At 36.8% G+C, this 15,643-nt stretch overlaps 1 protein-coding gene across 1 annotated transcript in view; it reads left to right on the plus strand.

Moving 5' to 3' along the window:
- Window positions 1-15,643, plus strand: part of IL31RA (interleukin 31 receptor A) — a 67,267-nt gene that overhangs the window by 16,740 nt on the left and 34,884 nt on the right. The window contains exons 4-5 of the mRNA XM_033179593.1: window positions 3,005-3,186; window positions 13,788-13,939. Of these exons, the coding sequence (XP_033035484.1) occupies window positions 3,005-3,186; window positions 13,788-13,939 (334 nt within the window). The remainder of the gene's footprint in view (window positions 1-3,004; window positions 3,187-13,787; window positions 13,940-15,643) is intronic.

The raw sequence follows: 15,643 nt of genomic DNA on the forward strand, positions 1-15,643 counted from the left end.
TCCAGATATAGTAAGTAGGGTTGTAAACCCAGAACTAAGAGGCAATTGACCATGGTCTGCCACTAATTTGCTGTGTGACCTCTGTGAAACAGTGTTCCACAGGACAATGATTCCCCAATTTTTTTTTCTACTACCTCAAGCATCCCTCTTTATTCCAATTCTGTAGAATGAAAATTTTATAATTTTTAATTATAATTCTAGCCAAAAGTTAGATGTTTTAAGTAAATATTTGCAGGTTAAAAAATTTTTTTTTCTTTTTTTGAGACAATCTCACTCTGTCACCCAGGCTAGAGTGCGGTGGCGTGATCTCAGCTCACTGCAACCTCCATCTCCCAGGTTCAAGTGATTCTCCTGCCTCAGCCTCCCAAGTAGCTGGAATTACGGGTGCACACCACCATACCTGGCTAACATTTGTATTTTTAGTAGAGACGGGGTTTCACCACGTTGGCCAGGCTTGTCTCGAACTCCTGACTTCAAGTGATCTGCCCACCTCAGCCCCCAAAAGTGCTGGGATTACAGGCATGAGCCACCGTGCCTGTCCTTTTTAACAAAACTTTTTAACATAGCTCATTACTTCCTTCTTGTGAATAATGAATAAGGGGGCCCATGTTGGGAAGCATTGTAAGATGATCTTTAGTCTGTGATTCCAAATTCTTTGTTTTTAAGCAAAATCTCATGTTGCAAGGGAAGTCCACTTTATGTTTTCAGTGGAAAAAATGAAAAAAAAAACAAGCAGTATTCTCTGCAGCACTGATATAGCTATGAGCACCTATGTCAGAGAGATGCTTTAAAATAGGAGTCAGCAAACTTCTCCTGTAAAGGGCCAGATGGTAAATATAGTAATATTCAGAAGGAGATCGGTCTCTGTCAGAACTTTTCAACACTACTGCTATAGCACTCATACAGCTATAGGCAATATATAAACCAATAGGCATGGCTGCTTTCCTATAAAACTTTATCCATGGACACTGAAATATGAGTTTTATGTAATTTTCACATGCCCCAAAGTATTTTTCTTCGTTTTATTTATTTTTCAACCATTAACAACATGTAAATAGTCTTAAGCCTACAGGCTGTGCAAGAGCAAGAGATGGGCTATATTTGACCTACAGGCTGTCATTTGCTCATCCCTGTTTTAGAAAATAAGAATGATAGAGGCCTAATAACCCATGATCCAAATGACTTTTCTTCCAGATTTGTCAGTTCTAGTCCCAGTGTTGAATATCAATTGCTAGTAGAATGAGAATCTGGGCACCTTTATAGGTTTACTCCTATTTTTCTGTCTTGTAGAAACATTTCCCCTTTTCCTCCATCTTTCCCTTTGGGTTATCATTATTATCACCAGTTGGACATGGAGAAATAGAAAACGCCTGGGCGTCCCCAGGCCTATACACAGCTCCCCTTGATGGTCTCAGGCCAGCTAGGCTCTCCAGAACTCCTAGACTGCTTGCATTTTTGTGAGTTTATCACCAAGAGGATCTCTTCCAAGCAAAGTGGAAGGGTTTCCCTGTGGATGGCCTACCTGGGAGCACTTTTCAGTGGGTCATGGAATGAGCCAAAAACCTTCTGATGTCCAGAAACAATAGGAAATATTTTTTCCTGGGGAAAAAAGGAGGAGTTGGGGATGCCTTCATAGAGATAGTGATTTTTGAACTGAGGCCCAAAGGAGGTCTAGAGGTGTGAAAAAGGAGAGAAAGGTCATTTCTCAAAGGTCACAGCATGAATAAATGCAGAAACATTCAACTACAATAACAGTAGTAACAGCTCACATGTATTGACTCTGTGCTGGACATTTTAAAAGTACCTTATGTGTATTAGCTCATAACCCTATGCTATAGATATATTACTGTCTTCATTTTACAGATGAGAAAACTAAGGCACAGAGAGGTTAAATAACTTGCCCAAGTCACACAGTTAATAGGGGCAAAGCCATGATTCAAACCTGGTCTGATTCTAGCACCTGTGCTTATAACCATGACACATTGCCCTGGAGGCCATTTTTGTGCTGTAAAATAACCATCAACCACTCTTGAGGTCCTTTCTAGTTTCAAAATTCCATGATTCTATGTGACTATGTCTTCCTGTATGTATTCTATGTGTATATGTCTTCCTGCACACCAGCAAACACTGGTACCTTGCAAGGTGGGCCTTCTTTTCTGTTCTCAACCTGCTTTATCTCCTCCACAATCCCCAGAACCATGTGGACTATAGCTAGAACCACCCATCTGATTCCCACTAATATGTGTATTTGTTTTCATTAAGTTACAGCTTGATAGTATATATCTAATCTATCATCAATCTATCTGTTTTAAAGATTTTTCTGAAAACAATATATACTAATGTTCAAAAATTCAACCCGAAAAATTATAAAGAATGTAAAAAGTTATCCAGAATCCCACCGCCAAAGGTAACAACTTGAACATTTTGATGATCTCTCTAGATATCTCTACAAATAGTTATGTAAATATCTTTATGTTTATGTAACTGTGATCATTCTATACATGATATGCATCCTACTTTTTTTCACCAGCAGTAGATGCATCTTTCCATATCAATAAATATAGTATGTTAAAAACCATCATTTTAAACTCTATTTATGTATCTACTGTAATGTATTTAACAAATCCTTATATATATAAATATATTTTTACATACATATGTAAAAGAATAAATTTTTAAGGCTAGAATCTGGCTTTTTCAGGAACCTACTCATGATTTCTTGCCAATAGGACATACACTGCAACTGTAGCTTTTCATGACTTACAGGGATCCAAAGAGGTTTTCATGGCTCCTAAAGCATCTCAGGTGGCAGAAAGCAGGTAACCTTTACCTTTCCTTGGAGGTGAGGAAGGAAGTTGGAAAGAGGATAACCAAATATCCTGGACTATACAGTTCTCAAGAGAAACCCAGAGAAAAACTAACAAATACTGCTTAATACATTAAATATGGCTATATTTTCAAACCATTGTACTAAACTCATGTTGAATAACTTTTTCCTTCAAAGCACTTTTGGAAAAAAACATGATAATTGTACAACCAATAGTTCTACAAGTGAAAATCGTGCTTCGTGCTCTTTTTTCCTTCCAAGAATAACGATCCCAGATAATTATACCATTGAGGTGGAAGCTAAAAATGGAGATGGTGTAATTAAATCTGATATGACATATTGGAGATTAGAGGACATAGGTAAGTGTTATTTGATATTCTTATATACTCTTTATTAAATGTTTACCTCCTTCTTCTTTGTTAAAGAGGTATCTGTGAACTTAAAAGTAGGCTCATCGAGTTCAAGGATATAATACGTGTTGCGGGTATACAGAAAATTCATCTTCTAATTAAAGAAGAAAGGAAGTGGGGGAGGAGGGAGGGAGGAAAGGAAGGAAGGGAGGGAGAGATTCACCAAATGAGAAAAGAGGAATGAGAAACAAGAGCTATTTTGTGGGCCACTGGTTTCCTCTTGTAGTTTGTAATTGCATTCAAAGAAAGAAAAAGGTCTCTCCCCACCACCCCACCCTGCCAATGTCATTGCTCATAAAGGAAAAGAGCATAAAATTATTAGTTTTTTAAATGCCTCACTACTTCTGACTTTAAAAAAATATTTTCCAAAGACTCATTTTCACCACTTTTAAAATTATAACTGTATTGAGATATAATTCATGTCATGTAAATTTCACCTTTTTAAAGTGTATAGTTCAGTGGTTTTTATTGTATTCATAAAGTTGTACAAATGTCAACACTAATTCCAGAACATTTTTATTGCCCTCAAAAGAAAATTCATACCCATTAGCAGTCAGTCCCCAATCTTTTGTTTTCTCTTTCCTTCATTCCCTGGCAACCACGAATCTATTTTCTGCCTGTATGGATTTGCCTATACATTTTATAAAAATATAATGATAAAATATGTGGTCTTTTGTATCTAATTTCTTTCACTTAGCATAATGTTTTCAAGGTTCATCAATGTTGCAACATGTATTAGTGCTTTATTTCTTTTTATAGCTAAATAATATTCCACTGGATGGATATACCACATTTTGTTTACCTGTACATCAGTTTATGGACATTTGGCTTGTTGTTACCTTTTGATTATTATGAATAATGTTGCTATGAATATTTGTGTACAGTTTTTTGTGTGGACATGTTTCAATTATCTTAGATATATACCTAGTGAAATTGCTGAGTCACATGGTAACTCAGTGTTCAACTTTTGATAGAACTGCTAAACTTTATCAAAGTGGCTGTACCATTTAACATTCCCACTGGCAATTCATAAAGGTTATGATTTCTGCATACCCTCACCAACACTTGTTATTGTCCATCTTTTTATAATTATAGCCATCCTAGTAGGTGTGAAGTGATACCTTGTTATGGTTCTGATTTGTATTTATCCAGTGTCCAATGATGTTGAACATTTTTCATGTGTTTATTGGCCATTTGTATATATTCTCTGGAGAAATGTTTATTCAAATCCTTTGCCTACTTATAATTGAGTTGTCTTTATTGTTGAATTTTAATAATTCTTTATATATTCTTGGCACAAGTTCCTTATCAGATATGTGATTTGCAAATATTTCTTCCCTGTTTGTGGGTTTTCTTTTACTTTTTACATGGTTAAGGTAGAAAAATATTTATATGAAGTCAAAAATGTATATTTTTTTCTTTGATTATTTGTACTTTAGGTGTCATATCTAAGAAACCATTGCCTAACCTGAGATCAGAAAGATGTACTGCTGTAGTTTTTTTCTAAGAGTTTTGAAGTCTTAGTTCCTACATTTGAATTGTTGATCCATTTTGAGTTAATTTTTGTATATGGTGTTAAATAGGGGTCTAACATTATTCTTTTGCATGTGGATATCCAGTTATCCCAGAACCATTTGTTGAAAAGATGACTTCTGCCCCCACACACCCCCCACCATGTTGTTGAATTGTCTTGGCACCCTTGTAAAAATCAATTCATTCACCATAAATGTAAGGTATTTTTCAGGGTTCTCAATTTTATTCCATTGAACTATATTTTTGTCATTAGGCCGATAGCATACTGTCTTGATTACTGTAGCCTTATGATAAATTTTGAAATTGGGAAAGTGGGTCCTCCAACTGTGTTCTTTTTCAAGATTATTTTAGCTGTTGGGTCCCTTGCATTTCCATACAAATTTTAGTATTAGCCTGTCAATTTCTGCAGAGAAGGCAGCTGCAATTTCAATACGGATACTGTAATCTTCAGAATATACAATCTTCCAATCCATGAACATGGGATATCTTTCCATTTATTTAGGCTGCCTTCAGTTTCTTTCATTAATTTATTACAGTTTTCAGTGTAGAAGTCGTACACTTCTTTGGTTCACTTTATTCCAAAGTATTGTGTTCTTTTAAATGCTATTGTAAATGGAATTGCTTTCTTAATTTATTTTCAGATTGTTCATTGTTAGTGTATATAAATACAATTGATTTTTGTATATTGATTTGGTAATTGGATGTTGAACTTGTTTATTGGTTCTAAAAGGTTTTTCAGGTGGATTCCTTAGGATTGTCTGTATACAAGATAATGTCATCTGCAAACATAATTTTATTTTTTCCTTTGAGATCTGGATACATTTTATTTTTCTTGGCTAGTTGCTTTGTCTAGAACTTTTAGTATAGCATTGAATAAAAGTGTTGAAAGCAGACATCCTTTTCTTGTTCCTGATCTTAGGGGGAAAGCATCTAGTCTTTCATCATATAAGTTTGATGTTAGCTATGGGTTTTGTAGATACCCATTGCATTGAGAAAATTTCCATTCATAGTTTGTTGAGTGTTTCCTTATCGTGAATAGGTGTGGGATCTTGTCACATGCCTTTTCTTTATCTGGTGGGATGGTCATTTGGTTTTGTCTTTTATTAAAATGGTGTCTTACATTGAATGATTTTCATAAGTTAAACAAACCTTGTATTTCTGTAATAAGTACCACTTGGTTGTGGTGTATAATTCTTTTTATATGTTGCTGAATTTGGATTCCTAGTTTTTTGTTGAGGATTTTTGCTTCTATATTCAACATGGATATGGTGTGTAACTTTCTTGTGATATCTTTGTTTTTGGTATCAGGGTAATATTGGCCTCATAGAATAAGCTGGTAAGTATTTCCTCATCTTCTATTTTTTGGAAAAGTCTGTGAAAGACTAGTGTTAATTATTTTCAAATCTGTCATAGATTTCCTCAGTGAAGCCATTTATGCCTGGGCTTTCTTTGTGGGTAGTTTTTGACTTGGTTTCTTTATAAAACTTTTTTTAAGAACTCCCTTTGGAAGACACTCTACACTGTAAACATTGTTGTTAATTCACAGTGATGGGCCTGGAAAGGGACAAGATTATTTACTTTTTCTCAAAAACCTTCATTATTATTATTATTTTTACTTTCTTAAAATAAGTGTATTATTACTTAAGCAATTAGAATATTAAAAAACAAATTCAGTTACAAAGAAAACGCAAAACAAAACAAACTTTCTAGTCCCTCTTTCAACCAGATTTAGTATCTATTTAAATATTCTGTAATTGGTACTGCTTAAAACTTTGAGGAGGAATTTTGGCCTAAATTGATACAATACTGGAATTATAAAATTAACCTCTGAAGAAACTCTGTTTTTATAATATGTTTCTAGGACCTGGCAAAGTGTTGCTAAGTACTAAGATTTTTTTTTTTTTTTTGGAATCCTTTAAAAAAAATATAATATCAGAATAATAAGCATAATAATTTTATAATTTTTAGGTTAATACAAAAGTAATTGTGGTTTTTGCCATTACTTTCACTAGAACTTTTCTAATTTAAATTCAAGTGGATAGAACTATGACAGTGCTTTTAAGAGCAATTAAAAATATTTTGGGCCGGGTGTGGTGGCTCATGCCTGTAATCCCAGCACTTTAGGAGGCCAAGGTGGGCAAATCATGAGGTCAAGAGATTGAGACCATCCTGGCCAACATGGTGAAAGGCCATCTATACTAAAAATACAAAAATTAGCTGGGCGTGGTGGTGCGCACCTGTAGTCCCAGCTACTCAGGAGGCTGAGGTAGGAGAATCGCTTGAACTCAGGAGGCAGAGGTTGCAGTGAGCCAAGATCACGCCACTGCACTCCAGCCTGGTGACAGAGTGAGATTCCATCTTTATATATATCTATATCTATATCTATATATCTATATATATCTCTATATTTTGATTTCTAATTGAAATATGTCCCCCCTACCCCCAGTTTACAGTGGTAATTTGCTTAAACCTTTTTTCACAGATAATGCCAGGGTTACTTTGGTCCAGTCTCTGACACAAATTATTATAATTAGTGGTACCTAAATGAATAAACTTTTGCTATGTTTGATATGCATCAGTTTTTGACTTAAAATCTATTCTGTCTGATTTTAGTATGCCCACCCTGCTCTCTTTTGGTTACTATTTGCGTGGGACATCTTTTTTCATCCCTTCACTTTCAATCTATTTGTATTTTCATATCTAAAGTTAGTCTTTGTAGATAGCATATAGTTAGATCTTTTTTTTTACATTTAAAAAATTTATCTTATTTTTTATAGAAACTTGCTATGTTACCCAGGCTAGTCTTGAACCCCTGGCCTCAAGTGAACCCTCTGCTTTGGCCTCCCAAAATGTTGGGATTACCAACATGAGCCTTTGTGCCCAGACAGTTGGATTTTTAAAAAAAATTATTTGCTAATCTGTGTATTTGGGCTAGAGAGTTTAACCTATTTACATTTAAAGTAATTGTTGATAAGGAAGGACTTACTTTTGACATTTAAAAAGTTTTTTTTATATTTTATAGTTTTTTTATCCCTCATTTTTTTCATTATTGTTTTCTTTTGTGTTTAGTTGATTTTTTATGGTGACATGTTTTGACTTCCTTTTGAGGATTTTCTATAGATACTTTCTTTGAGAGTACCATGGGGACTACAAATAGCATCTAAAGTTATAACAATCTAATTTGAAATGATATTAACTTAACTTCAATTGTATATAGAACTCTACTGCTACACAGCTGCATCCCCCACCTCCACTTTATGTCATTGATGTCACAAATTATATCTGTATCCATTGTATACCATAAAGCTGTAATTGTTTTTTATGCATTAATCTTTTAAATTATTTGGAAAATTAAAAGAGGAATTATAAACCATAATTACAATAATGCTAGCTTTTATATTTGCTCACATATTTATACTAGAGATCTTTATATCTTCATCTGATTCCAAGTCAATGTCTAGTGTCCTTTCATTTCAACCTGAAAGACTCCTTTTAGCATTCCTTATAGGGCAGGCCTATTGGTAATGAACTCTCTCAACTTTTATTTATCTTGGAATGTCTTAATTTCTCCCTCATTTTTGAAGAACAGTTTTGCCAGGTATATAATTCTCATTTGACCATTCTTTTTCTCTTTCAGCACTTTAAATGTATTAGCCCACTGCCTTCTGGGCTCTAAGGTTTTTGCTGAGGAATCAGTTGATAATATTATTGAAGATCCAGTGCATGTAATGAGTTGTATCTCTCTTGCTGCTTCCAAGAGACTGACTTTCTCTTTCTGGGGTTTGGTTGTAATGTGTCTTAGTGTGGGTCTCTTTGGGTTTATCCTACTTAGTATTCACTGGGATTCTTGGATTTGTAGATTTGTGTATTTCATTGAATCTGGGGATTTTTAGCTAGTATTTCTTCAAATAATCTTTCCACCACTTCCTCTCTCTCTTCTCTTTCAGAAACTCCCAAAATGTGTTTATTGGTTGGCTTGATCCTGTTCCACAGGTCCCTTAGACTCTGTTTATTTTTCCCTATTCTTTTTTCTTTCTGTTCCTGAGACTCAATACTTTCAGTTGTTCTATCTTCACCTTTACTGATTGTTTCTTATGCCTGCTTAAATTTACTGCTGAATCCCTGTAGTGAATTTATATTTCAGGTATTGTGATTTTCAACTTCAGAGTTTTTGTTTGCTTCTTTTAAAAAAAAATTTCTATATCTTTGTTGATATTCTCATTTTGTTCATGTATCATTTTCCTGATTTCCTTTAGTTCTTTGTCCGTGTTTAACTTTAGCTCTTTGAACATATTTAAGATGTTCATTTTAGGGTCTTGGTCTAGAAATTCTGATTGCTGGGCTTTCTCAAGGACAGTTTCTGTGGATTTATTTTGTTTACTTAAACGGGCCATGTTTTCCTGTTTCTTTGTATGCCTTGCAATTTTTGTTGTTGTTGTTAAAAATTGGGCATTGGAAAAAACAGCTACCTCTCCAAGTCTTTGCAGACTGACTCTGTTCTGGGGCTGTTCTTCATAGATTTGTTGAGCTTACTCTGAACCTAGGGATTAGCCCAAGGTGAAAACTTAAAGTCTTCTCAGTTCTTTTCTGAGTATACGTCTTGCCTAGGTCTGGATGGTGCTTTCTCAGTTACACTATGTATACACACAGCTACTTTTTTTCTTTGTTTTTTGAGACAGGGTCTGGCTCTGTTGCCCAGGCTGGAGTTCAGTGATGTCATCATAGCTCATTGCAACCTCTCCTTCCTGGTCTCAAGCCATTCTCCCACCTCAGCCTCCCAAGTAACTGGGACTAAGGTACACACCACACCCAGCTAATTTTTATACTTTTTTATAGATTTCACCGTGTTGCCCAGGCCAGTTTCAAACTCCTGAGCTCAAGCGATCTGCTTGCCTCGGCCTTTCAAAGTGTTGGGATTACAGGTGTGAGATGCTGTGCCCGGCCATAGCTGCTTTTGAATGTCTTAATTTCCCAAAGAGTCTTACCCAGTTTCTTCTTATGATTTTATATAATTTATTGTGTGTCTCCTTACATAATCTCTTGCCCCAGGCTTCCATGAATCTGTAGTCTCCCTGTAGCTTTTATGAGCACTGCCTGGCTCTTTTCCTGCCTAAGATTAAAGTTAGGCAAAACAGAGACCAGTCGTTTAGTCTGCCTTACAACAGGCTGGAATGTAAATAAGTATTCTCTATTCTCTCCAGTTGGTAGAAGGGAAATAAGAGCAGAGATGCCACCTTCTCCAAACCAAGACCACTGATGTTTCAGGCAGAGGGTGGGGCAAGGGCAAGTAAGACAGCCACCAAACTATTTTCCTGCCACTTTGAAGGTGACTTTGTCTTGATTTGGTGTTTATTATGGTTATAAACCTTGGGTTGATTTCCAGAGCTCCTACAAGTTTAGTTCAGCCAGTTTCTGTCCTTTTTTTTTTTTTTTTGAGGCAGAGTCTTGCTCTATCTCCCAGGCTGGAGTGCAGTGGCACAATCTCGGCTCACTGCAACCTCTGCTTCCCAGGTTCAAGTGATTCTCCTGCCTCAGCCTCCCAGGCAGCTGGGACTACAGGCACGCACCACTTTACCCGGCTAATTTTTGTATTTTTAATAGAGACAGGGTTTCACCATGTTGGCCAGGATGGTCTTTTTCTCCTGACATTGTGATCCACCCGCCTTGGCCTCCCAAAGTGCTGGGATTACAGGCATGAGCCACCACTCCCGGCCCTCTCTTTTTTTTTTTTTTTTTAATCTTTTCATGGGAGAATAAGAACATAGAGCTACCTAGTCTGCCATTTTGCTGATGTCACTTGATATAAATCAGTTCTTAATGAGATATTCTGAGAGCCATTTTTATTCAGAGGAGTAACTAATACTTTCTATCTTCTTGGTGACAGAGTATTAGAGTTAAGTGGAACTACACTAGGTATTTGTGTTTATTCTGACTGGAGGTAGTTTAGTGTAATGAGTAAGGGCAGGAACTTTGGTGTGGATACAAATGAGTTTTAGATTGGCTTCTTATTAGAAAGTTATTTTCCCTTTTCCAATACCAGTTTTATCTTCTGTAGAATGGATATAATAAATGTTAGGTGGTTGAAAGGATTCAACAAAATGATTCACCTAAAAAAATACTTATCAAGTGCTCAATATGTATCAGTAATTTTATGGAAATATTTAATATGTTTATTGTATACAGCTCTACTTACTAGTGGCCACACGGATTGATGATCACCCTTTAGTCCAGGCATCAGTACAAATTATTTTTTGAGTAGCTACCAAGAGCTTTCTGAATATTTTTACCCAGTTAATGTTTTAAAGTCCATGTCTCTAAGTAGGGATTTTGCTTTCCAAAACTCTTCAAGAATTACAAAGACCCCATTCTCCATGATGTGATTATTTTACATTGCATAAAACAGCTCATATGCTCCATAAATATATACACCAACTATGTACTCACAAAAATTAAAAATTTTAAAAATTAAAAAAACAGTATTACAAAGACTAAAAAGATAATACTATTCAATTCTAGCTAACAAGAGTGTGGTGAATGGGTATTCATACAATGTTGATGGAAACTGAAATTAGTATAACCTTTCTGGTAAGCAAAATGACACTGTGTGACAGCAGCCCTAAAAACAGTCATGCCCTTTTACCCAGTCAGCCAATGCTAAGGGGTCTAAGGAAACCATCAGAGATGTAAAGGGAAATTCAACTATCATCCATTTACTCATTCGCTTAACAAATATTTGATACCTGCTAAATGTCAGGTGTTAATTCTAGACTCTGTGATCAAGTCCAGCCTTTGTCCTTAAGAAGTTTTAAATGAAAAATTAGAAACACTATTGTTAGTGGTGGAAGTTATCTGAGTGACCTGCAGCAAATCCAAATGAGTCTGCAGTAACCTCAGTTCTTGCCTCCTCAGAAGAAAGAATTCAACTGAGGGGCATAGGACAGAAGAAGAAACCGATGCATGTTTTACAGCAGGAGTAGAAGTTTATTAAAAAGCTTTAGAGGCCGGGTGTGGTGGCTCACACCTGTAATCCCAGCACTTTGGGAGGCCAAGACGGGCGGATCGTGAGGTCAAGAGATCGAGACCGTCCTGGCTGACATGGTAAAACCTTGTCCCTATTGAAAATACAAAAAAGTAGCCAGTCATGGTGGCAGGCGCCTGTAGTCCCAGCTACTTGGGAGACTGAGGGAAGAGAATGATGTGAACCTGGGAAGTGGAGCTTCTAGGGAGCCAAGATCGCGCCACTGCACTCCAGCCTGGGTGACAGAGCGAGACTCCATCTCAAAAAGAAAGAAAAAAAGAAAAAAAAGAAAAAAGTTTTAGAGCAGGAATGGAAAGAAGGTAAACAACACTTGGAAGAGGGCCAAGTGGGCGTTTTGGAGGTCAAGTGCCCCATCTGAACTTAGACTTAGGGTTTTCTACGCTGGCCTACTTCTGGCATCTTGTGTCCCATTTCCCTTGATTCTTCCCTTACGGTGTGATCTGCCCACTTGCACGTTGGCCAGCTAGCACTTAGGAAGTGAGCATGCGCAGTGTCGTACGCATGCTGGAGTCGTGCGCATGCTCACCTGAGGCATTCTTCCCTTTTCCAATGGAATGTCCCCAGAAGCTCATATACCAGTTAAACTCTGCCATTTTGCCTCTTAATGCCCATGCTTGAGCCCACTCGCCCAATTCCTGAGTTTTTGTTTCTTTGTTTTTTTGAGACGGAGTCTTGCTGTGTTGCCCAGGCTGGAGTGCTGTGGTGCAATCTCAGCTCACTGCAACCTCCACCTACTGGGTTCAAGTGATTTTCCTGCCTCAGCCTCCTGTAGCTGGGATTACAGGCACCTGCCACCACGCCTGGCTAATTTTTGTATTCTTAGTAGAGATGGGATTTCACTGTATTGGCCAGATTGATCTTGAACCCTGACCTCTTGATCCGCCTGCCTCAGCCTCCCACATTGCTGGGATTGTGAGCCACTGTGTCCAGCCCAATTCTTGAGATCTTATTTTGGAGCTGCCAATCACTAGTTATAGATGTTTTTATTTATTGGGAAACTGCCTTTCCCTGTTGCTGGCTGCAGCCAATTATTAGGTTTGCAAGGCAGCGTGACAACCGCCTGAGCATCACCTGATGGTCACCTGACTTTCCTGGTGGTGTGTAGGGGGTGCCCTCTCCTGTCCTGCTCATGCCTGATTAGCTACCTACTGTAATACTATGAATGTGCAATAATAGAACATAAGTCAAAAAATTATGTTAATCCATAAAGTAGAATATTATGAACCTTAAAAATCATGTTTTGAAGATTTATTAATAGAAGGTGATACATGCTGATTGCATATTTTAAAAAAACGAAAGCTTTATTTAGCATAATATCAATTTTGTTTAAAAGATAATGCAAATAATTATACAGAAAACAGCTGAAAGGAAATATACCAAAATGGTAATAAGGGTTATCTCTGGTTGATGGGATAACGGATGATTTTTAGTTTTTCTTTGTATTTTCTACACTTAAAAAAAGTTGTATAATGAGCATATGCTACTTTTATAACTAGAAAAATGCATATTTTCAAAGAGAGAAATTTGGGACTAGAGTGTTTGCAATGTGGGAGGAAAATGAGAGTTATTTGATAGTGTTTATAGTGGGTATTCCATCATCCTGGAGGTCAAGGAAGGAGAGGCCTAGGGGAGGTGAAAGTAAATAAGAGAGACAGCCTATTTTCTGGTTCTGTGGTCTCTTTTTACCTCCTTTCTGCTTGGCATAGCATATGACCCAATCAATAAGAGGCTGATTTGCTGAAAAATCACAGGAATGCATCCTTTTTTCACTGGGTGTTCCTTTTTCAGAGGTGTTGGGGTTGGGGGGGCTGACATTCCTTTTGTACTGCCTTGCAAATGCCATCTTCGTTCATATAGCAGACCACAATGCACTATCATTTCCTTTCTAAGGTTTTTTCTTTTTTCAATTTTGGATGGATGCTATTAGCAAATTCTTATCTTTTTGCAAATACAAGAGTTGTATGATTTTTATTTTCAGCGAAAACTGAACCACCTGAGATTTTCAGTGTGAAACCAGTTTTGGGCATCAAACGAATGATTCAGATTGAATGGATAAAGCCTGAGTTGGCGCCTGTTTCATCTGATTTAAAATATGCACTTCGATTCAGGACAGTCAATAGTACCAGCTGGGTAAGTTATGCCGTTATAATAATGTTCCTATTAGAGGCCCAGAGGAAAACAATCATTGACAACTATTCTTGACCTGGAATCATTATTTCACTTTTTACATTGAAAATAGAAGAGAGACACTAGGAAGTACTTCTCTTCCTAGTGTTCCATTTTTCCTTCTGGACCTTTTAGTTTGGAAGAGTGTTCTACAATAGGCATTTTTGCCTTCTGAGTGCAGGGACACAATAAAGAGTGAGAAATTTACTTTTGCATTATATCCAAGTTTGTGTCTGGCTGTGGGGCTACCAGAGAGTCTATGGTTTGGCCATTTTATTTTTTATTTTTCTGACCCTTTATAAAATCATGAGGTATAACATACATTTGGAAAGGTGAACAAAACATAAATATTGCATTTAACAAATTACTAAGTCAGTGCTCATATAGAAACCACTGCAGTCAAGAATAGAACATCTCCAGGATGCCAGAGCCCACTGCTTGCCCTTTGCTTATGACCTCCGTGAGAGCTAACTATTGCCCTGATTTTTGTGGTAATCTTCTTTGCTTTCATTTTTTACCATTTAAGCCTGCATCACTGAAGAACATAGTTTAAAAGACTATGCCCTCTTTCCTTGAGCCCTCCTCCTTCATCCTGAAGGAGCGCCCAGTAGAAATAGAGGAGCATATAAAGGGAATCCATACATTTTGTGTTTTCTAATGTTTGGCTTCTATCTCTCAATATTGTGCTTTTAAGACTTATTCATGCTATATAATATTGTAGTTTATTAATCTTCATTGCTGTGTAGTATCCCATGGTCTGAACATGATGGAATGGTGACTTTAATTTGCATTGACCTGAATTTTAATGAAGTTACACACCTTTTCATATGTTTATCGGCCCTTTGGATTCCTTCTTCTGGAAGTGCTGATTTAAGCCTTTTGCATGTTTTCTCTATTGGCTGGTCTGCCTGATTTTTCAACTGATTTGTAGGCATTCCTTATATATTCTGTTTATGAGTCTTATTTGTTACGTGTATGGCACACATCTTTCACTATGTGGCACGATGTTTCACTCTCTTAATGGTGACTTTTGAGGAACAGTCACTTAATTTTAATATGGTTAAATTTTATCTGTCTTTATCTTTATGCTTCATGCCTTTTGTGTCTTAGGAAATGTTTTCTTACCTCAAAGTCCGGAAAATATTCTGCAGTTTCCATCAGTGCAGCCTGAAATTGTATCACCTTTTTGTAATCATCTCATATTTATTGCCTTTTTATAAATTTTAGACAGGGTCGCACTCCGTTACCCAGGCTGGAGTGCAGTGGTGTGATCGCAGCTCATTGCAGCCTTGAACTCTTGGACTCAGATGATCCTCCTGCCTCAGCCTCTCGAGTAGCTGAAACTACAGGCATGTGCCACCATGCCTGGCTGATTTTTAATTTGTTTTTGTAGTGTTGCCCAAGTTGGTCTCGAGCTCTTGGTCTTAAGTGATCCTCCTCCCTCAGCCTCCCAAAGTACTGAGATTACAGGTGTGAGCCGTCATGAGCAACCACATTGTTGACTTCTAATCAACTATTGGCTAATTAAACCTTTAAGACTTTTTACCTCCTGAAGACTTGCTAGTAAAACATACCTCTACTATCTTATCGTTTGTTGATTTTTAACCTAAGTTCAGGTGTTTTATTTATTCTTATTGAATTTCTTCATGTTGGTCTTATCTATCATTC

The sequence above is a fragment of the Trachypithecus francoisi genome, unplaced genomic scaffold, assembly GCF_009764315.1.
Source record: "Trachypithecus francoisi isolate TF-2019V2 unplaced genomic scaffold, Tfra_2.0 Lachesis_group2, whole genome shotgun sequence".
NCBI lineage: Eukaryota > Metazoa > Chordata > Mammalia > Primates > Cercopithecidae > Trachypithecus > Trachypithecus francoisi.